A 23,836-nucleotide genomic window follows, 5' to 3' on the forward strand; every position below is an offset into this window, starting at 1 on the left:
TATTTTATTTAATAGCAGTTTAGTCCTACTAACAACTCAGTCTCTCCATCTCTTTTGGGGGAACCTGGACTTTTAGGCAAACGGGAGGGTTAAACATACAGAGGAGCAACATCTGTATAATGTGTGCTTTTATCTCTTCCTCATGACCTTAGGAAATTCTTGTTTCTGAACATTCAGTTTCCTCAAGAAGAAATTTTACTTAACTGTTACATACTGCATGTGGGAAGGGACAGAGGGGAGGACACAAAAATCATAAGAACAGTGTAAAGTGCGCGCTGTGTCAGCAACAGGACCTTCCTCTAATGCTGTCAGTGCTGACTCTAAGTAATTTCTGGTGGAGTTGAATACATCGTTGTTTCTATTTGCGCTCCGCCTGAGGCTTTGCCCTAACCACTAATTGCGAATGAAGGTCTAGAGAGCTTTTGTGAAAGGGGTAAAACACAAGTAGTGAGCTGGTATGCAGCCAGGTGTCAGTGTACTTTATAATGGAGGAAAAGAGGATTACAGGGAGATTTCTGTTTCAGCCTCAGTCCAACCACGATTTAAAAGACTTACAGAACACGGCTTCACACAGAACTGTGTTAGTGGGGAAGGGATGATAAGGGGAGTGGTAAACACATCCAGTAAAATTCAGGGATAAAAAAAATACCCACACAAGTCCATGGAATACAAAGGAACACAGAGGAATACTCCCTGAGCCGTAAGTGCATCAGGGCACAAGGTAGGTCGGGTGCAGTGGATTAGCCACTAAATGGCTTCAGTGATAATGATAATTCTGAAACCTGTTCCTTTTTTTTTTTTTTTTGAGAAATTCTTCTCCTGGACAGGTCAAAGATTGTGCTTTAAAAATGTCATTAGAAGGTAACAGCTTTTTAAATATTCTTTTGCCTCTTGCTTCCAGGTGATTTCTTTTTGGTTAAAAGCCAGTAGTATAAACCTTTCAAGATGGAAGAACAGTCTTCTGACATAGGTGAGGTGAGGCGCTGGATGAACTTACACAGTAAGTGAGAGTCTGTATGTCTTGGTCGTCTCCCTGACCATCCACATCTCTGACCTACAGAGACAGCAGTTCATTTCCTCTGGAAGAAGCCAGTAATGGACACTTGTCTATTGGCTTTGCCCAGAGCAGCAGTCCCTTTCTTGGGGCCCTTTCGTTCCTCTTTGGGTTCTTTTTTCACAGTCATTGCTGGGGGTCTGTGTATGGAAGATGTCTTCATCTTAAGTTCTTCTTCACTATCTGTGCAGGATTCACTCTCGAAGACTTTTTCAGTCACTGGTAGAATAAGGGGAAAAAAATGAAACATGAGTGGGCTGAGTCATTTAGAATACTATTCTATCAAAAGAATGAGAAGTCTTGTTCACCCAGATCCCCCCCGGACACTCTGATCAAGGAAGGTGTGCTCATCTACCACCAAAGTTTCCTCCCACTGGGAGATCAGATCCAGCCTCAGGTAGCAAGTATGTGGCATCTTGAGATCACAGTCTCTAGTTGGGGTTCAGAATCAATACTCACCCTTATTCCCTCACTGCTATGTCCCATATCTTTATTTATTTAAATATATTTTTATTGATTTTAGAGAGGAAGGGAGAGAGAGAAACATCAATGAGAGAGATCATTGATTGCCTGCCTCCTGCACATCCCCCACTGGGGATCAAGCCCACAACCCAGGCATGTGCCCTGACCAGGAATCAAATGGCAGCCTCCTGGTTCATAGGCCTACTTTCAACACTGCGCCAGGCAGGGCTGTCCAAGGCCTTCATCATTTGACTGCCCCAGTCCTGCTTTTGGGTCTTGCTTGATTTCCTGAGCTTTCAGTGGTGCTTGCCTCTTTCCACTGATCATTTTCCTGGTCTTAATCTCTGCTCTATTTGCCAGTTTTGATCCTGTCTAGTCTCTGACTAGCTCTATCCTGATGTCACTCATTCTCTGCACATCCTAAGTACAGAGAATTGGAGATCAACTGTTCAGTTCTTGGTTTTGAATGACTACTAATTAACCCAAGATTTATGTGGTCTAAGTTTACATCATAAAGAGAACTGTCCCAAGCAAATTCTATCAGATGACAAACTTGATAGTTTTTTTTAAATATATTTTTTATTGGTTTTTTATAGAGAGGAAGGGAGAGGGATAGAGAGTTAGAAACATCGATGAGAGAGAAACACTGATCAGCCGCCTCCTGCACACCTCCTACTGGGTATGTGCCCGCAACCAAGGTACATGCCCTTGACCGGAATCGAACCTGGGACCTTTCAGTCCACAGGCTGACGCTCTATCCACTGAGCCAAACCGGTTAGGGCAAAACTTGATAGTTTTACGGAAGGACCATGATACAATGAGAACCATAGTTACCAATTCTCTTACTCCCTATCAGCCAAAGGCATATTTTACTTTTCCCCCTGCCAATAAAACTCAATGAAACCTGCCTAATGAAAAGCATTATACTAGTGAACAGACATTATAAGAAAGCCCCAAAGGGCACAGACCATATCGCAGAATTGATGAGGTGTCTCTCTAATATTATTGCAATGTATATACCAATACAAGAAACAGAACAATGCCACCTTCCTGTGACTTTAGAGAGCTGAAGCAGCTGTATAACCAATGTCATCTAAATTCTTCCTCAGCCTTCCTGGTTGCAGCAAATGGTAGAAAAACATTTTTTCTTAGCTGACTAGAATAACCCAATATACATAATAAAAGCTCAGGTGATTAAAGTGAAAGGTATTTTTTCCCATTTAAGAACAATGATCATTTCTAATAAAATATATTAGTCACATTGTTCTACAGGCATAAGCATTGGAATCAACATATCTATGTTCTAATTCCTAGTCTGGCATTTATACAATTTCAAACTTCAACGTGCATCAGAATCACCGGGAGGGCTGTTAAAACACAGGCTGCTGGACTCTGTTTCCAGAGTTTCACATTCAGCAGGTCTGGGGACCTCGTCTTGAGAGTCACTTCCCTTTCCTTCCATTAAGTGGGAATAACACTGCCTCAGAACGTACAGGTGCACGTAGTAATCTTTGGTAAGCTCCCTTCAATGCTATTTCCTCCCTCGCAGTGGGCTATGCTGGTGGTCAACTGGCTACTCCTTCACTTTATTCCCTCTCATGTCATTAAGGTTGCATAATTAACAGTCCCTTCCCCAAGAGTTGCCAAGATTTGTCATTACTTTCAAAAGCCCAGAATTTACTTTGCTGCCTCCTGCCAACTTAGAGGCTAAAAACACTGATAAGCGTTAAATACGTATTAAGTGTTCTCAAAGGCCTTCCTACTCAACTTTGTTCCACAGACAAGAGGGCATTAGAAACTCCCATGAGCTCATTAGAAATGCAGAATCTCAGGTTCTACTGAATCAGAATCTGAATTTTAGCAAGGTTTCAAGTCATGCATCTACTCAAAGTTTGAGAAATGTTGCTCTAAAATACTTAGGGAATTTCCTTGATAAACCTATTCAGCAATTACAATCCCATAACACCACCCCCATCTTGTACGCAACTTCAAAAGCATTATGTAACTAGGTTACTGGAACAAAATTAGAAGCTGTTATGTATTTACTCAGTATCTCAAAGTCTGAAGAGCATCTATACAGAGAGAAGAAACAACTTACTAATTGCTCCTTCATAAGCTATATTCTGTATTCAAATGGCAGCATGTCTACAATATTAAGCTCCAGCATCAATTAGCTCATTATTTCATTACTTATTAATGAAACCACTGGTTGTCTCATTGCCAATTTTGCACAAGAGATTGCTTGAGGGTGGGGGTTAAAAACCAGTCAGGGCAACACACTGAGTATACCTTATGAGCTAAAAGGAACATTTTCTATACTCAAAGCTGTAGCTACTTCAAACTACAGGACAAAAGGGATTTAAGTTAAAAATACAGGATCTTTATTTTAGCTGAATAACAGGCCATTTTTCTCAGATACCATTTAAAAAGTCCCGGTTTGAAAAAAATAAAAAGGCCCATTTTGCATGGGTTAAACATCACAATTCTTTTCAATCAACTGTTTTGCTTTAGAAATTCACCTTGTCCAGAAGTCCACTACAAACTTATCAGTCCCTGCACAAACCCAGAGACCAACCCTGATCAAGCACAGGACAGGGCAGGCCACTGTGCCGATACATCTGAAACAGTCTGAGCAGAGAGAGGAAAGCAGAACTCCTTTGTTGGTAACAGAAGCCAAGATTCATTAGGTTGAACTTGGACTAAAAACCTTAAAAAAAAAAAACACACCAAAAACAAACAAAAAACACCAAACTGCTATGTGAGCATAGTTTTCATTGTTGCATCCAAGGCTCTTAAAAGTCTTGTCTGGAGACAAGACTGCAAAAAGGTCCACATCCCATAACTGGCCAAAACTTGAGTACAGTTTTTGAACAAAACACAATAGGTAATTAGCCACAAATTCCCAATGAACACTCACAAAGATTTGACATTTTTATTTTGGAGTAGAAAAAGAAAGAAACTAGCACTGATGCTTTTGTCCTCTTATAGTTAAAAGAAATTTAACAGAAAATACCTATATTACCACTAACAGTCAAACTAAGAAGCTTGAAAATGCACTATTAGAAGACTCAAAACAAAAAAGACTACTACTCAAAGTTCAGAATTCATAGGCTCACAATAAATCTGGCACTGCAAAGACAGAATTTGCACATGTAAGGAATTTTATTCCCCAATCACATGCTACAATTAAAATGTCAGAGGTCTTTTCAAAGGAATGGGAGGTGGGACATAATGAAACCTGGTTCACAATTTATGTCCTCACTAGTTTTAACAACCACAATGCCTAGGAAAAACTGATTCTTCAGCCAATCAATATTTTTGAGACAAAAATTTGAACAAGAATAAAAGTAAAAAAAAAAAAAAAAAAAAAGGAAAAAATACTTCTCTAGGAGAACCAAGCTGTGGCAGGTGCCACAGAAGAGAAGAAACAACAATTATGGGCTAATCCAACTAACAACAGGTTTAAGAGGCTCACCCATAACTCTTTCAAGTATAGAAATATAGTACTAGGATCTGAGCATACCATCAGGCCAAATTCTAAAAGCCCCACAGAAGTCTGGTTCAATTGTGGAAAAGGTACAACAAGCTGAAACATGGCCGAAGGATAAGCCAATGACTCAAAGCCTGAATTCTTAAAATTGAAGTACACCACTGTATATTGTAAAATGATAACCACTGTAGGTTTAGTTAGTAGGTAGCATCCATTATCTCATATAGGTAAACAAAAAGAGAAAGCAAAAGTTATTTCTTTGTGAAGAAAACTTCAGGTACATTCTTAACTTTCATATACATCATACAACAGTGGTTAACAGTATCATCACACTGTACATACATCCCTAGTACTTACTTATCCTGTAAGTAGAAGTTTGTGCCTTTAACCACCTTTTTCCTATTCCCCCTGCCTCTGGTAACCACAAATCTGATTGCTTTGTCTGAGTTGTTTCTTTAGGTTCCACATGTAAAAGAGATCATACAGTATTTGTCTTTCTCTGTCTGATTTATGGTTAGCACAATACCCTCAAGGTCCATCCATGTTGTCACACATGGCAGGATTTCTTCATGTTTTTTTAATACACATATTTTTAATGATTTCAGAGAGGAAGGGAGAGACAGAAACATCAATGATGAATCATTGATCAGCCCCCTCCTACACACCCTGTGCTGGGGATCGAGCCCACAACCCTTGACTGTTCAGTCCACAGGCTGATGCTCTATCCACTGAGCCAAACAAGCTAGGGCTTCATGTTTTTTATATGGCTGAATAATATTCTGTACACACACACACATCCCAACTTCTTTCTTCATTCATTTATTCATTCATCTGTCAATGGATACTTAGGTTGTTTCAAAGCCTAAATTCTGTTCCCCTCTAGCCCTCCATAAAAAGCACATTCTTTTACCCAGCATGGCTTACAAATAGGAAATATTAAGGAAGTGAATTGGAAGAGTCAAACCTCTATGAAAAACAAATGGAACAAAATACCAAAGGCTCATGACACTCTCTTCAGTCTAATCATCTGTAGAAGCTTCTTTTCCAACTGTTCAAATGTATAAAACAACCATTCTAAAAAAACCAATGTTTCTCAACATCAATGATAACATCTTAAACTGGTATTGTAATTTCCATCTCGAAAGTGTTTTTAGATATATTACCTCACCTGAATCTTCACAATAACCCACATGTAGGCAAAATGGAAAATTTACCTCCATTCCATAGATCAAGAAATTCCCCACCAGAGGTGACAACTTTCATCCAAGATCTCAAAGCTTATTTTTATAGTGTATGGTCCAGACAAGACCAGGTGTTCTACCTTTACTTGTAGTGGTCTCATACCATGCTATTCCAAGTGTGGGCCACAGACAGGCAGCACCACCGGGGGTGAGTCACATGCACACTCAAGTCTGAGGCACGCTGCTCTATGAAGGATCATGGTGCCTATCCGTGGTAATAACTACCTGTGAATTTAAACCCAAAATGTTTCTTACCTATGCAGCCTTCCTCATCCACAAAGGTTTTAGATTTCATCACCCGCTTTCGTTTTCTTTTGTTTTCTCCACTTAAGCTCTGAAAGATCAGAGGTTATAACATTAAGGTGACCAATAAAACTACAAAGAAAAATAGAAGTTTAATTTATAACAAGCAACCTCCAATACTCCATGATGGTAAGCTGAATGAGGAATTCTACACATTTCCTGTTAGAGGGCCAGCCCTACCACACAGACAAGTTATGGTAATTGTATGTGCAGGCTTGATGTTTCATTGTTCATGAGAAGAAAAGTAACATATTGAGCAAAAATCTGAGTTCATTCAACAACATACTTTTGTTGAGCAGTACAGGCACCATGGGTTAAAAAGACCAATAATACAAGAACCTTAATGGAGAAGACAGACAGGAAAATAGACCATTTTGATAAAGGCATTACTGGAGGGCCAAGGCAGGTATTATGGGAGCACACAGGGAAGGCCCCTAAACAGACCAGAGATTTCCACGACATCTGTCCCTGCTGTAGATACTTGCTATTTCAGCCTTGACACTGTAACATAGGCCTGTCTAATTTAGTCTCAAACTGGTATTTTACTTTCCTTTATCTCCACTGGTCTTTAATCCCATATGCTCTTCAGCTAATGAAGAAATCAATGCAAAATTTAAATGACAGTCTTAATACAATGAATTCAGGAAAAATGATAGACATAAAGGAAAAAGAAACTTGACAGCACCCATCTTCTCAACTCTTCATTATTTACACTAACAGATACAGACAAGATGCGGCTAGAGATCACTATAAACTACATTTCCCCATTTGTTGCCGGCTTTTCTCATCCAGCCCTTTTCCGGAAGAGTAACCAACATGCATAAGCTGTTTGTTCTATCTTTCACACACTTTGCTCTGATGCAGGCAAGACCTCATTTTGCACAATTCCAACGGGAGTTGGGTAGCACAGCAGCCCTGATGCTGGAGGTCATGGAAAACAAAGAGCTCCCTCTGAAACTTTGACCGACAGCTGAAATCTCATGTCAAGTGAGAAGACATATTACCCTGTCTTCTTACAACCTATAGGAGAGAATGAGACAAGAGCCATCTACTGGCACTTGTGAAGTATACAGCAGAGAAGATTTAACACAGCAGTTTTAGGCCCTTGGGTGAAAAAGAACACATGGAAAGGTAGCCATCCCAGTAAAGCTGTACCTTGACAGAAGGAGGCTCTGGCTCAGTCGCTGGTTCAGGAGGTGGAGATGCAGGAGGTGGTGGGGATGGTGACTCAGCTTCATAAACCCCAGGAGAATCTGGTAGGACTGAAATTATGAAACAAGCTTAGGTAAGAGAACTACAGGCACTATCTGGTACGTCGCCTTCTCCACTGGCTCAGTTTCCATATCCAGCAAAGGACATTTTGCAGGCAGTAATTCATGACAACCAAGGACTTTGCAGTTACATATCTCTACACAAATATATCCTTAAAAAATACATATTTTATACAAAGAAAATTAGAGAATCAAGAATCATTAGAGCTGGAATGTACCTTAGAGATGACCTTAGCTAAATCTTATTTTACAGATATGTCAGGTATGAAGTTGTTTTATAAATATCCGCTGATCACCTCCTATGAGTCATGTATATCACATTGTTTCACTTTATCCTCACAACAATCCTGAGACAAATATTATTATTCACACATTAGAATTGAGTAAACAGAGGTTCAGAGAGGTTAGTTAGACAAGGTCACGAGCTTATAACTGAGGCAGAAGGTTTTAAAGCAAGTCCATCTGATTTCTCAACCTTACTACTCCAACTATCCCATGCTGCCTCACCATTCAGGACCAGACATTTTCTCTTAAGATCAAGTAAGTGGAGATCATCTCAGATCATACCCATGTCCCATGCCAGAATCTTTGTGACTGTGGTCTGAGGATTCTTTGCAATCACTTGAGATGTTTGTTAGACTAAAACTTTCCAGCTGATGTTAAGAGCATAAACTTGGGGGGCGGGGGAGGGGAGTCATCTTTGAAATGATTACAATTAGAGCTCTAACAACTAAGACCTGCTTATTATGCTGTATGGCAGGTGTGGGGAACATCTGACCCATGGCTATATAAGGCCTACGAAATTATTTGGTCTGGCCCCGCCAAGGTAATAGGGGTGAGTTAATTAAATGTTTGACCCAATATAGCAGGCTAATTTTTAAGTTGATAATTTTATATGGCCCACAAATTATGTTATAAATATCCAACTGGTCCTTGGCAAAAAAAAAAAAAAAAAAAAAAAAGTGCCCCACCCCTGCTGTATAGGAACTATTTCTAGTGATGGCCCCACTGATGAGGCCAGTTTTGCTATACTAAGAACACTTTTCTGAAAGAAACATTGCTAAAGAAGTGATATCACCGAGAGGAGAGCGCCACCAGGAGGATCCCATCATTTCCAAATAGTTCCAAAAATAGTGGTCTTAGAAGGTCCATGAGAGGGGAAGTGAAAATCCTCAGCTGACCTATTGCTTAATCACCACAAAGAAATTGCTGGTCAAGGGACTGGGTAGCTGCTTAGCCACACCTGCTCTCTGAATCTCCTGGCTGTATTCAAATTCTGAGCACAAGTCTTGGATCTGAAATCCTCCCAACTGATTAGCTCAGTGTTAAAAATTATGACTGGAGGGTTCAAGGCCAAATGACCTAAAGAGGTGAAGCAGAACGAGAGCCAGAACAAAACAATAAATATACACTTCAAGTAGTATGAAATGGGCCCCCAAACTTTATAGGCTCTGGGACACAAGAGAGAGACACAAAAAGAAAGTGGTCCAGCTATCAACCCGGCTCTGGGAGGCTAGAACCTGATGGGTGCTCAAGCAAGCAAAAGGCAAGTTAAACCACAGAACCAAGCACTCATTTTTTCTGACCTGTAACTATTAAGAAAGCTGTGTCCCAGTGTGTTAGAGTGGTAGGAGAAAAGTTTATGCAGTAAGGAAGCCAAAGAAAAGGAATTCTGAGTACCCACAGTAATAAACTCAGGAGTACTTACACTATTTACAATTCTGTTAAGTACCTGACTTAAGCAAGGAAAACACTAATGCTAGGGGCACCTTCTAAGACCCCGTTTTCACTTCAATGTATGAAACTGTTCATCTAGATTCCCCCTCCAGACTCTAAGCTCCATAGAGGTATAGGTACCATGATTTCACTGGCACTGAACACACAGTAACAGTAACTTCTTATTTTTAAATAAAAACAATTATTTTCTGAACTAAATCTGAGATGAGGGGCTTCTCTGTCAAGAAGATTCAGCATGCCGAAACTGGTTTGGCTCAGTGGATAGAGCGTTGGCCTGTGGACTGAAAGGTCCCAGGTTCGATTCCGGTCAAGGGCATGTACCTGGGTTGCGGGCACATCCCAGTAGGAGATGTGCAGGAGGCAGCTGATCGATGTTTCTCTCTCATTGATGTTTCTAACTATCTCTCTCCCTTCCTCTCTGTAAAAAAAATCAATAAAATATATTTAAAAAATAATAATAAATAAAAAAATAAATACACTCTTAGTTAAAAAAAAAAAAAAAAAAAAAGAAGATTCAGCATATACCTCCCTCTTCACTCACCCCAGAGAAAAACATTATAATGATAAAGGAATGAAATGTAAATACCCCACCCCACGCTAGGGAAGAGAACAAAAGAGAAGCCAAGCACTCTTAATGAGTAAGAAATTTCAACAAATCCCTGGAAGACAGAAGGCAGATGGCTGACTGAAGGTTAATAGAAGCACCAACCAGTTAGATGAGTCAGATGGAAGATGTTACTATCTATTATAAAACTTCCGTTTTATCTGATTTTTGAAATTGTATTAAGGTATTTTAAAAAAATTTTTAATGAAAATATTTTAAGGAAGAAATTATAGGGAAAACAACTAAAATTTTCTGGACTTTGCAATCATTCATTCTCATAATAACCCATTATTACTGGGTTAACTCAAAGTCATTATTATTTTAAACTGAGGTTTCATCCAAAGACATTAAAACAAAACAAAACAGAAACAACAAACAAACATGCCCTAGCTGGTTTGGCTCAGTAGATAGAGCGTCAATTGTGAATTTGGTTAACACTTCTATTATAGAGAAAGGGCGAATAGCGATATTAAAATATTTTTTCTAATTAATTTCCTTTCAGTGTGCACGAATTCATGCACCAGGCCACTAGTCAATGATGAGAGAGAATCACCGATTGGTAACCTCCTGCACACCCTACACTGAGTATCAAGCCTGCAGCCCAGGCATATAGCCTGACTGGGAATCCAACCGTGACCTCCTGGCTTCTAGGTCGACACTCAACCATTGAGCCACACAGGCCAGGCTGAGTTTATTCTTGTATTATTCATTAATTATTGTATTATTTTCTATACAAACAATTGTAAACCTACTTTTGCCCCGCCCTGTATAACTGTAAAAAATATGCAGTTTTTCAGTAGCGAGACATCACTTACAGTGCTCTCAACAAAAGAAAGCATCCTTTAATGAAGGCAGAACAAGACTGTAGCAAAACAAATTTTAGGGATCCAGCAAGGTAACCACTGTTGATCAGAATTTTCTGGCAGAGACTGGTAATTAGAATTCCTGGAAATCATAGCTTCCTAGGAAATTTTTTTTACTACCGATCTTAGCCTTCCAAAGGGGGTCATTTGCTTAACATTCTCCATAAGCAATCTGGAAGGACTGAAAATGTTTAGCAAAGACAACATATTGGTTAAAACTATTTCTTCCTAACAATGTAGTTCTTAATGTTACTTCTTTCTGGGTTCAGCCTTCTCTTACTTTATGAAGAGAGTAATTGTTAAAAGTGCTGACTGCCAGGGAGAGAAGAAAGGAATAGCCTCTTAAGTAGAGAGTTAAGGAAATGAAGGTGGGAACTTTCTGAGAGAAGGCAGGATGACTATCTTACTTATTACTACTGTTAATTACTGAGCACCTCAACAGGAAAAGTGGAGGGAGAAGAAGAAAACCTCGTCTGTGTCAAGCACTCTCCTGGCACTTTTTTTTTCCTTTTTTTTTTTTAATATGATTTTTGATTTTTTAGAGAGGAAGGGAGAGATTTAGAGATAGAAACAGCAATGAGAAACATCATTGATCAGCTGCCTTCTGCATGCTCCCTACTGGGAATCTAGTCCCGCAACCCGGGCATGTGCCCTGACAGGGAATCGACCAGGGCATCTCTTGGTTCCTGAGTCAACGCTCAACCGCTGAGCCACACCTGTCAGGCTCTCCTGGCACTTTTGACACATTATCTTATTTGATGTTCATAAAAAGCCTACAGTTTCCAATAATATCTCCATTGTAGAGCTGAGAAAACAAGGAATTGAAGTTGATAATATGTCTAAAGCAGTGGTTCTCAACCTTCCTAATGCTGCGACCCTTTAATATAGTTCCTCATGTTATGGTAACCCCCAACCATAAAATTATTTTCGTTGCTACTTCATAACTATAATTTTGCTACCGTAAACAATATGTAATTATATATGTTTTTCGATGGTCTTGGGCGACCCTTGTTAAAGTGTCATTGGACCCCCAAAGGGGTCGCGACCCACAGGTTGAGAAACCGCTGGTCTAAAGAGTCACACAGTAAGTGGTGGAGGTAAGATTTAAATGCAGACTGTCTGACTCCAAAGTCCCTGCCAGCAAGTCCACTCTTGCTGCTTATGTGCTAACTTTGAGCTCAAAACAGCATACTAAATGGCACATATTCAGTGTAACAGAAATAAAACAAGAATAGGTTAGAGACTGTGGAAAGGTTTAAAATAAAATCCCTCTGGCTTTGAGACAAAGAAATTTAGAAGTAAATTGGCCATGGTTTATAAATTTAGTCAGATGCCAAAAATTATTTTTGCCAGAGTAAAAATCTGAGAGCCTCTGCTTTACATCATCTGTTACTATAGGTTGTCCATTTCTATCACATTTCTTCTCACTCATTTCCAAACTAAATAACCCTACTCGTATTTCAAATCACCCATGGGTATAATTGTTGTGGGCTAAGGGTCAGAATCACAGAGATTATTTCAAAAGTATGTAATGAGTGCTCAATCAACCACAGTAATTCTTTGACTTAGAAGCTGACTCCTTTACTAATACTAGAGTATCTAGTTTCCCTTTCTAATATACATTAGGCTCATGGCTTCAAAGACTTTTCCAGAATCTTCCCCAAGTTCTTTTCCTGGTTGAAAATAGGGAAGACTGTTCCAATTAACATATATCCCTAAGTTACTTCCAAATTATTTTCCCATGTGTCTGCAGAGAGTTGCTTCTATTTTCTCAATTCTTAACTGGGCAGAATGTTTCTTGATGGTTGTTTCATCAGCACACTTGGGAGTGTTCCTTTAAGTAGTCGTGGTCAAAGCATTTTGATAAATGTCACAGAATGAGTATCTAGCAACTGCCCCTCTGGGATGCCCACAATGCATTCTCCCTACCCATTCCAAGGCTTCATTAAAAACCATGGCTCTGTTGGGCACTATACCTCTCACTTACATAAACTTGAACATGTAAGCATGACTTGGAGGATCTAAATCCATGGAAGAGTCAAAAGATGTACCTCCTGTCATAGCCAGATTCAACCTTTTGTACAGTTTCTTAGATCTATTTCTTTCTTTTGCATTACTGTCATCTATATATACTTTTTTTTTCCCACTCAACAACAGGAGTTATGCTTGAGCTCATACCCCCTTTTGGAGAACTTCTGTTATCATTTTCAGTTCTTATAGTAGTTTCTAAAAGTAGAATTAACAAGTTTAGTTTTGTCCTTCAACAGCATAGCAGGTTCTTTTTTTTATTTCCCCACTCATTTTTCTTCTTTAATATCGCTCAGCATCGATTTGTTTTTGTCTATGTATCTTTACATGATACTGAATTCCTTTGGACTAGCATTCCTCGCTCCCCTCCCATTACCTAAAATGTTTTATACCCATTATGTCAAGAACTCATGGAGAATCCTAGCTAATAAGAGGGAATATGCAAATTGACCATCACGCTGTAACACGATGGCAGCATCCAAAGCAGAGGCAGGGGATCCTGTAACACAAGATGGCGGCACACACAGCGGAGGCGGGGTTCCCGTAACACAAGGTGGCGGCACCCACAGCGGAGGCTGGGGATCCTGTAACACAAGATGGCGGCGCCCAAATCACACCGAAGAGAAGGTGCCTGTGTAAACTGTGAAATGCATGTCCTTAACGAAATTCAAGAGGCATTCACGTTGCATGGAATGAAATGTTCACATTTCAAACTTCCAGACTATCCTTCATTATGAATACAAATACATGTGATGAATCGTACGAGTGACAACAGGCACAGGTTTTGATAAATTCTCTGCATGATGAACAGTTGGCAGCCTTTCAGCCATCGAATATCAAACTCTACACCCCAAATGCTTTTTCTTGGATAGTCCAGGTGGTAGTGGAAAAACATATCTGTATAAAGTTTTAATACATTATATTAGAAGTTGTGATGGTACTGTTTTACCCACAGCGTCTACAGGAATTGCTGCACATTTACTTCTCGATGGAAGAACCTTTCATTCCCAATATAAATTACCAATTCCATTAAATGAAACTTCAATTTCTAGACTCGATATAAACAGTGAAGTTGCTCAAACCACAAAAAAGGCCAAATTCTCATTATTGATGAATGCACCTTGGCATCCAGTCATGCTATAAATGCCACAGACAGATTACTAAGAGAAATTATGAATTTGAATGTTACATTTGGTAGGAAAGTTCTCCTTCTCATAGGGGATTTTCGACAATGTCTCAGTGTTGGGCCACATGCTATGCGATCGGCCATAGTACAAACGAGTTTAAAGTACTGCAATGTTTGGGGATGTTTCAGAAAGTTGTCTCTTACAACAAATATGAGATCAGAGGATTCTGCTTATAGTGAATGGTTAGTAAAACTTGGAGATGGCAAACTGGATAGCAGTTTTCATTTAGGAATGGTTATTATTGAAATCCCCTGTGAAATGATTTGTAATGGATCTATTATTGAAGCTACCTTTGGAAATACTATATCTACAGATAATATTAAAAATATATCTAAACGTGCAATTCTTTGTCCAAAAAGTGAGCACGTTCAAAAATTAAATGAAGAAATTTTGGATATACTCAATGGAGATTTTCACACATATTTGAGTGATGATTCCATTGACTCAACAGATGATGTTGAAAAGGAAAATTTTCCCATCGAATTTCTTAATAGTATTACTCCTTCAGGAATGCTGTGTCATAAATTAAAATTGAAAGTCGGTGCAGTCATCATGCTATTTAGAAATCTTAATAGTAAATGGGGTCTTTGTAATGGTACTAGATTTATTATCAAAAGATTACGACCTAACATTATTGAAGCTGAATTATTAACAGGATCTGCGGAAGGAGAGATTCTTCTGATTCCAAGAATTTATTTGTCCCCATCTGGGCCTCCCATTTAAATTGATTAGAAGACTGTTTCCTGTGATGCCAGCATTTGCAACAACTATTAATAAATCACAAGGACAAACTCTAGACAGAGTAGGAATATTCCTACCTGAACCCGTTTTTGGACATGGTCAGTTATATGTTGCTTTCTCTCGAGTTCGAAGAGTGTGTGATGTTAAAGTTGTAAATACTTCAGCACAAGGGAAATTAGTCAAGCACTCTGAAAGTGTTTTCACTCTTAATGTGGTATACAGGGAGATATTAGAATAAGTTTAATCACTTTATCAGTCATTGTTTGCATCAATGTTATTTTTATATCATGTTTTTGTTTTCATATCATATGTTTGTTGTTTTATACCATGTTTTTGTTGTTAAATCATTTTGTTATTGTTTATTAATAAATTCATATATTATTTTCATATACATTTTACTCATTTCCTCTCATCTCTGACACTTCTATTATAGAGAAAGGGCAAATAGCAATATTAAAATATTTCCTCTAATTAATTCCCTTTTAATGTGCACGAATTTTGTGCACCAGGCCAATAGAATAAATATATTATAGCAACTCAAGCTTTTCACCATTGGTTCTCAAAGCAGGCTTTTGAGGGTAGAAGTCATCTGGCATATCAATTCAAACCAAGGGTCCTTCTCTTAAGCCTCTTTCTCTGCCTATACACTTTCATTAACACAACTTGGAAAGAGATTTTGGCTCTTAGACTACTTAATACAGTCAAACCTCCATTCTTGAATGTCTCCCATCTCAAACAATTTGGTTCTCAACCGAGTTGTTCATGGAAAAAAATGTCTCAGTTGTCCAACAAAACTTCAGTTCTCAACCTGACAACTCTTTCATGCTGGTACATCAGCATGACAAAAAGCATCTCAGACCACAAACAAAAGAAAGAATGCACCAGTATTAGTCAGTTTACAGCTAAACCTTGCCTTGTTAACATCTCAGGAAACTCTGCTGTGAATATATTTATGGTGAGGTTTTTTTGTTTTTGTTGTTGGCCAAATGGATGATTAGCACAATTTTAAATCATAAAGAGACCATTAAGAGTGCTAATGCTGCTAGGGTGTGACAGAAACAATTATCAAAGGCAATTGAAGAGGTAGAAAAACTACTGATTTGGATAAATGAAAAGCAATTAGCCAGTAACAACATTTTTTAGTCCATGATATATGAAAAAGTGAAGATGCTGCATAATGACCTCCTGAAAGACACCCCTGGAACAAGTGCTGAAAAGAATTCACTTAAGGCTAGTAGGGGTGGTTCAATCAATTTAAGAAAAGCAGTGTTTATAGAGTAAACAGTACATTAGACATACCCTATATCAGGGGTCCTCAAACTATGGCCCACGGGCCACATGCAAATACAAATATTGTATCTGTTCCTGTTTTGTTTTTTTACTTCAAAATAAGATGTGTGCAGTGTGCATAGGAATTTGTTCATAGTTTTTTTTAAAACTATAGTCTGGCCCTCCAACGGTCTGAGTGACAGAGAACTGGCCCCCTGTTTAAAAAGTTTGAGGACCCCTGCCCTATATAATAAAAGGCTAATACGTAAATAGACCGAATGGCAGAACAACCAAACAACCAGTTGCTATGACGTGCACTGACCACCAGGGGGTGCACGTAGAACATGGCAGATGTTGGCCGCAGCAGGATGGTAGAGCAGGTGAGCGGGGCGCCAGACGAAGGTGGGACGCTGGTCACTGTCATCAGGGTGAACCTCTGGTGGTTATTGAAAATTCTTTGCTCCTGTATGCCACGGTCCCACTGGGTGCTCACACCCGCTGCTGGCACCTGGCACCAGCCCCAATCACTCGGCGCCATCAGCAGGTGTGAGCAGCAGCTGCCAACCCCGACTGCCCCTCAGGGCTTCTCCACCTCCCCTGCTTCTGAGGGGCGATGAGGGCCAGCAGCCGCCTCTCGCACCTACTGCCAGTGACGGTCCCGCTCGCACACACTGCTGGTGCCAGCCTCAATTGCTCCACGGCGTCAACGGGTGCGAGCAGGGCCAGCCCCATCACCATGTGGGAGTGGCAGTGGCGGGAGCAGTGCTGCCAGCAGACAGGGGGCTGGAGGCCGCAGCGGGAGGGGCCAGGCGGGGGCATGGAGGATGGGCCAAGACCCGCCCCTATGCCAACCGCAGCCTCGCAGCCCACAGTTCCTTTCAAGGTGCATGAATTCGTGCACTGGGCCCCTAGTACTGTATATAAGAAAGATTAAAATGGAATCATTTGGGGGGTCTGGAATGAATTAATTCATTTTACACTAATTTTCTAGGTGAGAATCTCACCTTTATTCTGTTTATTATACAAGAGTGTCCATGGAAGGGCCCATGACATCATTCTCTTTCAATGATGACACTATAGATTCTTCATCTTAGCATGGTTTTACTTATATGGTGTGGAACACCACCAACACCCTTGATGCCTACAATATAACCTGTTTTTAAAGATTCACATGAATGGAACACCTCCAGTTTATTTTTTGAAAAAGGAAAGGTCTTCAGCTGGTCTTGGTGTACCCTGAGACTTCTGCTGAGTGGCCTCAGACCCACTGGTGTCAAGTCTGAATGTTTATATCATTCTGGTGTGAAAACTATGTGCCCCTACCTGGTGTGACTCACTGAGAACCTGCTTTAAGTAATTCATGTACCACTAGGCCAGTTCTCAACCTTCCTAATGCCACAACCCTTTAATACAGTTCCTCATGTTGTGGTGACCCCTAACCATAAAATTATTTTCGTTGCTACTTCATAACTGTAATTTTGCTACTATTATGAATCGTAATGTAAATATCTGATATGCAGGATGTATTTTCAGAGGTCGCAATCCACAGGTTGAGAACAGCTGCACTAGGGGCTCTTTTAGTGACTAAACCTGATAGATAGCCACCGTGTGGCGCTGGACCCAGGAGTACCTTGAGCCTCTTGATGACCTACCCCAGGCTGGGTACTGGTGGAAGCAGGCCTCAGTATGAAGCGTGGCCCTTCCCACATGCAGCTTGGCCCAGCAGAGGTAGCCACCAACTGTGGATCACTTTGTAGCTCCTAACAGGTAGCTCAGAGTCAGTCACAGGCAGTGTCTGACACTGACCTGCACCAGAGTCCTCTCCATGGAGTCAATGCTTCAGTGAGTGATAACTGCTGTTTTGGCATATGTAAAGATTTAAATTTCAAGATAAAGTGATCCAAAAAAGGTCTGACTTTGTAAAGATCGTCTGTTACATGCTGTTTGTCAATTGTCATTCAGATGGAAGAATATAAGTATATGCTCAAACCTCTAATAGGTTTTGGAAATATGGGTGATTCAAATAAAGGATAAGTTGACCAGTAATCTTTCCATTCTGGCTTCTTCATTAGTCCCATCAATAAAATTAAACCAAGAAACTTCTTTATATCCACATAAGTAATGTCCATCCATGGTGAAGTTTTAGTCGAGGTTTTGTGGTATATTTCCATTTGGTGATGGTATAAATTGGTTTGAGGAGTAAGGAGATTGAAAAAATCCTTATCAAAAATAAATTGGTTGCCCTAACTGGTTTGGCTCAGTGGATAGAGCGTTGGTCTGTGGACTGAAGGGTCCCAGGTTCGATTCCGGTCAAGGGCATGTACCTTAGTTGTGGGCACATCCCCAGTAGAGGGTGTGCTGGAGGCAGCTGATCGATGTTTCTCTCATTGATGTTTCTAGCTCTCTATCCCTCTCCCTTCTTCTCTGTAAAAAATCAATAAAATATATTTTTTTAAATAAATAAATTGGTTACTTCACTTATACTTCGTGGGTCTTCAAATTGAACAGTTATGCCTAAAATCCTATCTAATAATAGACAAACATGGTAATTGACCATACCTTCGCTACGCTTCCCATTGGCTAATCAGGGTGATATGCAAATTAACTGCCAACCAAGATGGCGGCCAGCAGACGGGCAGATGAAGCGAACATGAGGCTTGGCTGCCCGGGCGATGGAGGAAGCCAAGGTTCCCCGCCTGCTGCGGCCCAGCTCTGAGCTCCAGATGCAACAAAGTTTCAATTATAGAAGCTAAACAAACCCCAGGTACCTGCTTTCAGCCAGCTGGCCTTGGAGCTAGAGCCGCAACAAAGTTTCAATTACAGGAGGTAAATAAATCCCAGAATAAAAAAAAAGAAAAAAAGGAGAGACTGGGAGCTTCAGTTGCAGACTTGGTCTGTCTGAAAACAGCCTTCAGCCCCTCATCCAGACTGGCCAGGCACCCCAGTGGGGACTTCCACCCTAAACGGGGTGTGGCCAGCCTGAAAACAGCCCTCAGCCCCTCATCCAGACTGGCCAGGCACCCCAGTGGGGACCCCAACCCTGAAGGGGGTGCAGGCAGCCTGAAAACAGCGCTCAGCCCTTCATTCACACTGGCCAGGCACCCCAGTGGGAATACCCACCCTGAAGGCGGTGTGGCCAGCCTGAAAACGGCCATCAGCCCCCCATCCAGACTGGCCAGGCACCCCACTGGGGACCCCCACCCTAAAGGGAGTGCAGACAGCCTGAAAACAGCCATCAGCCCCTCATCCAGGCTGGCCAGGCACCCCAGTGGGGACCCCCACCCTGAAGGGGGTGCGGGCAGCCTGAAAACAGCCATCAGCCCCTCACCCAGGCTTGCCAGGCACCCAAGCAGGACCCCCACCCTGATCCGGGACACCATTCAGGGCAAACCAGCCGGCCCCCAATGGTGCACCAGGCCTCTATCCTATATAGTAAAAGGGTAATATGCAAACTGACCCTAACAGCAGAAAGACTGGGAATGACTGGTCACTATGACACACACTGACCACCAGGGGGCAGACGCTCAATGCAGGAGCTGCCCCCTGGTGGTCAGTGAGCTCCCACAGGGAGAGCTCTGCTCGGCCACAAGCCAGGCTGATGGCTGCCAGTACAACAGTGGTGGTGGGAGCCTCTCCTGCCTCCTCTGCAGCGCTAAGGATGTCTGACTGCAGCTTAGGTCTGCTCCCCGCTAGCAAGTAGACATCCCCCGAGGGCTGCCGGGCTGCCAGAGGAATGTCTGATTGCCAGCTTAGGCCCAATCCCCTGGGAGCAGGCCTCAGTCAGCAGATGATCATCCCCCGGGGGGTCCCAGACTGTGAGAGGGCACAGTCCAGGCTGAGGGACCACCACCTCCCCCCCCCACCCCGAGTGCACAAATTTTTGTGCACCAGGCCTCTAGTATTTATATAAACCTCTAAGGCTGGTAAATGTCTTTTTCTGCCCATACTTCTTCAGAATCACTTTTGCTGTCAGGTATTATCACATTTCTCTTTTGTCTTTGTGATGGTCTAATGTCAGACTCATTACTATCTTCCAACAAAATACTGCTATCTTCCAGTACATAATTCACTCAAAAGTTCTTCTCTGCCGCAACATGTCTTTTTTAAAACTTCTGCCATAATAAAAAATGGATAGAAAGAATTAGATGTATTGCTTGTCACATCTCTTGAAATACTGACGCACGAGTTGAGAAAAAGACACAAATAATGAAGAGGAAAAGTAGGGACAGCCAATAAAGTACCAAGTGGTGAAGTGGTTTATATCTTGCACCTCTTATAATCTGAGCCTAAACAAAGATAACTAAGAAAACAGTCTAGAGCTCTCTTTTAAAACTCTATATTGGTTTCAGATCTTAAAATTACTTAAATTAATGTAAGTGCAGACACGAGTTATCTGTGACCAGTCAATGCAATTTGGGAATGGAAACACAAGTTAACCCGTGACTGGTCAGCAACATTCAGACGCAGAAACATGAGTGTACTCATGATGGATCAGCAAGGTGCTGGGATGCTCAAGGAACTTAGGGGATGAATGGAGGAACTCAGTAAAACTGTAACAAAGAGATAGTAAGCATAAACAAATGATATAGAAACCACAAAAAAGAGCTAGTCAGAAATGAAGAATACAATACCTGAAATGAATAATGCACTAGAAGGAATGAACAGAAGATTAGATGAAGTAGTGAGTCAAATCAGCCATTTGGAAGACAACATAACAGAAGACACACATTCAGAACAGCAAAAAAAAAATAATAATTTTTAAAATGAGTTTAAGAGACCTCTGGGACAACATCAAGCATAACAACATCTGCATCATAGGGGTAATGGAGGAAAAGAGAGAGACAAAGGAATTGAGAACCTGTTTGAAGAAATAATAACTGAAAACTAGTTTCCTAACCTGATGAAGAAAAAAGGCACACACGTCCAGGAAGTACAGAGAATCTCAAACAAAAAGAACCAGAGAGGCCCACCCACATCAAGACACTTCATAATTAAATGGCAAAGGTTAAAGACAAGAGAATTATTATAAACAGCAAGAGAAAGACAGTTAATTACCTACAAGTAAGCTCCCATAAGTCTATCAGCTGATTTCTCAAAATGTAACACTAGAAGCTGGAGGGAATGGCACAAAGTATTCAAAGTAATGAAAAGCAAGAACCTGCATCCAAGACTACTCTATCTAACAAGGCTATCATTTAAAACTGAAGGTGAAGTAAAGAGCTCCCCAGACCAAAATAAAGGTTAAAGGAGTTCATTACCACCAAACCAGTATTACAAAAAATGTTAAAGGGACTTCTTTAAGAAAAAAAGAAAACATAAATATGAATAATAAAATAGCAATAACTACATACGTATAAATAATCATTTTAAATATAAATAGATTAAATGCTACAATCAAAAGACATAGGGTAACTGAGTGGATAAGAAAACAAGAGACTTCAGATAAAAGACACACAGACTGAAAGTAAGGGGATAGAAAAAGATATGTCATGGTAATGGAAATAAAAAAAGAGAGCTGGAGTAGCAATACTTATACCAAACAAAATAGACTTTAAAACAAAAGCTATAGTAAGAGACAAAGAGAAGGACATTACATAACGATAAAGGGAGCAATCCAACAAGAGTACATAACCCTTGTAAACATTTATGCACCCAACATAAGAGTGCCTAATATATAAACAAAGCAAATACTGGACATAAAGGGAGAGGTTGATAGCAATACAGTAATACTAGGATTTTAATACTCCATTGACATCAATGGATAGATCTTCCAGACAGAAAATCAACAAGAAAACATCAGCCTAAAATGACACAGTAGACCAGATGGACTTAATTTATACTTTCAGAGCATTTCATACCAAAGCAGCAGAGTATACATTCTTTTCAAGTGCACGCAGAGCATTTTCCAGTATAGACCACATATCAGGACACAAAACAAGTCTCAATAAATTTAAGAAGATTGAAATCATATCAAGTATCTTCTCCATGACTACAATGGTATGAAACTAGAAAGCAAGTATAAGAAAAAAACAACAACTGAAAAACACAAACACATAAAGGCTAAATAACATGCTACCAACCAATGAATGGGTTCATAATGAAATCAAGGAAGAAATCAAAGGATACCTTGAGGCAAATAAAAATGAAAACACAACAACCCTAAATCTATGAGACACAGTGAAAGCAGTCCTAAGAGGGAAATTCATAGAATTACAGTCCTACTTCAAGAAACATGAAAAATCTTGCCGACCCGATTTGGCTCAGTGAATAGAGCGTCAGCCTGTGAACTGAAGGGTCCTGGGTTCAATTCAGGTCAAGGGCACACACCTCAGTTTTAGGCTCAATCCCTGGCCCTGGTCGGGGTGTGGAAGGCAACCAATCGATGTTTCTCTCTCTGTCTCTCCCCCTCTCTTCCACACTCTCTAAAATTCAATGGAAAAATATCCTTGGGTGAGGATTAACAATAAAAGAAACATGAAAAATCTCAAATAAACAATCTTACCTTACACCTAGAGGAACCAGAAAAAGAACAAAGTCCAAAGTGAGTGGAAGGAAGGAAATAATAAAGATCAAGTGGAAATAAACAAAATAGAGTCTAAAAAAAAAAAGAAAGATTAATAAAACCAAGAGCTGCTTCTTTGTAAAGATAAACAAGACTGATAAATCTTTAACCAGACTCATTAAGAAAAAGAGAGGACCCAAATAAATAAAATCAGAAATGAAAGAAGTAACAACTGACACCACAAATAGACAAAGGATTATGAGAAATTATGAGTAACTATATGCCAACAAATTGGACAATATGGAAATGAATAAATTCCTAGAAAAATACAATCTTCCAAAAGTGAATCAAAAAGAAACAGAAAATCTGAACAGATTAATTGTAACTAATGAAATCAACGCAGTATTCAAAAAAATTCTCAGCAAACAAAAGTTCTGGACCAGTTGGCTTCACAGGTGAATTTTACCAAACATTTCAAGACTGACTAACACCTGTTCTTCTCAAATTATTCCAAAAAATTCAAGAGGAGGGAAAACTCCCAATCTCATTTTACAAGGCCAGCATTATCCTAATTTCAAAATCAGATAAAGACACTATAAAGAAAAAAAATTATAGGTCAATATCCCTGATAAACATAGATGCAAAAAATCATCTATAGCCGAAACCGGTTTGGCTCAGTGGATAGAGCGTCGGCCTGCGGACTGAAAGGTCCCAGGTTCGATTCTGGTCAAGGGCATGTACCTGGGTTGCGGGCATATCCCCAGTAGATGTGCAGGAGGCAGCTGATCGATGTTTCTCTCTCATCGATGTTTCTGACTCTCTATCTCCCTCCCTTCCTCTCTGTAAAAAATCAATAAAATATATTTTTAAAAAATCATCTATAAAATATTATCAAACTGAATTAAGTAAAACATTAAAAAGATCATACACCATGGTACACTGAGATTTCATCCTAGGATGCAAGGTTGGTACAATATCCACAAATAAATGTGATACACCATACAAACTAACTGAAAAATAAAAAAATATAATATCAATAATGCAGAAAAGGCTTTTGTCAAAATCCAGCATCCATTTATGATAA

General features: G+C 40.1%; 1 protein-coding gene across 4 annotated transcripts in view; it reads right to left on the reverse strand.

The window, feature by feature from the left end:
- Positions 1–458: 458 nt before the first annotated feature.
- Positions 459–23,836, reverse strand: part of POLD3 (DNA polymerase delta 3, accessory subunit) — a 61,023-nt gene continuing 37,645 nt past the window's right edge. For 3 of the 4 annotated variants that reach the window (XM_036324981.1, XM_036324978.1, XM_036324977.1), the window contains 3 exons: positions 7,706–7,812; positions 6,503–6,581; positions 459–1,273 (listed from right to left, as the gene is read on the reverse strand). In XM_036324981.1, the coding sequence (XP_036180874.1) occupies positions 1,071–1,273; positions 6,503–6,581; positions 7,706–7,812 (389 nt within the window). In that variant the 3' untranslated portion in view covers positions 459–1,070. The remainder of the gene's footprint in view (positions 1,274–6,502; positions 6,582–7,705; positions 7,813–23,836) is intronic. The other variant, XM_036324979.1, reaches the window with a different exon arrangement.

This window comes from Myotis myotis, unplaced genomic scaffold (assembly GCF_014108235.1).
Source record: "Myotis myotis isolate mMyoMyo1 unplaced genomic scaffold, mMyoMyo1.p scaffold_m19_p_10, whole genome shotgun sequence".
Classification (NCBI taxonomy): domain Eukaryota; kingdom Metazoa; phylum Chordata; class Mammalia; order Chiroptera; family Vespertilionidae; genus Myotis; species Myotis myotis.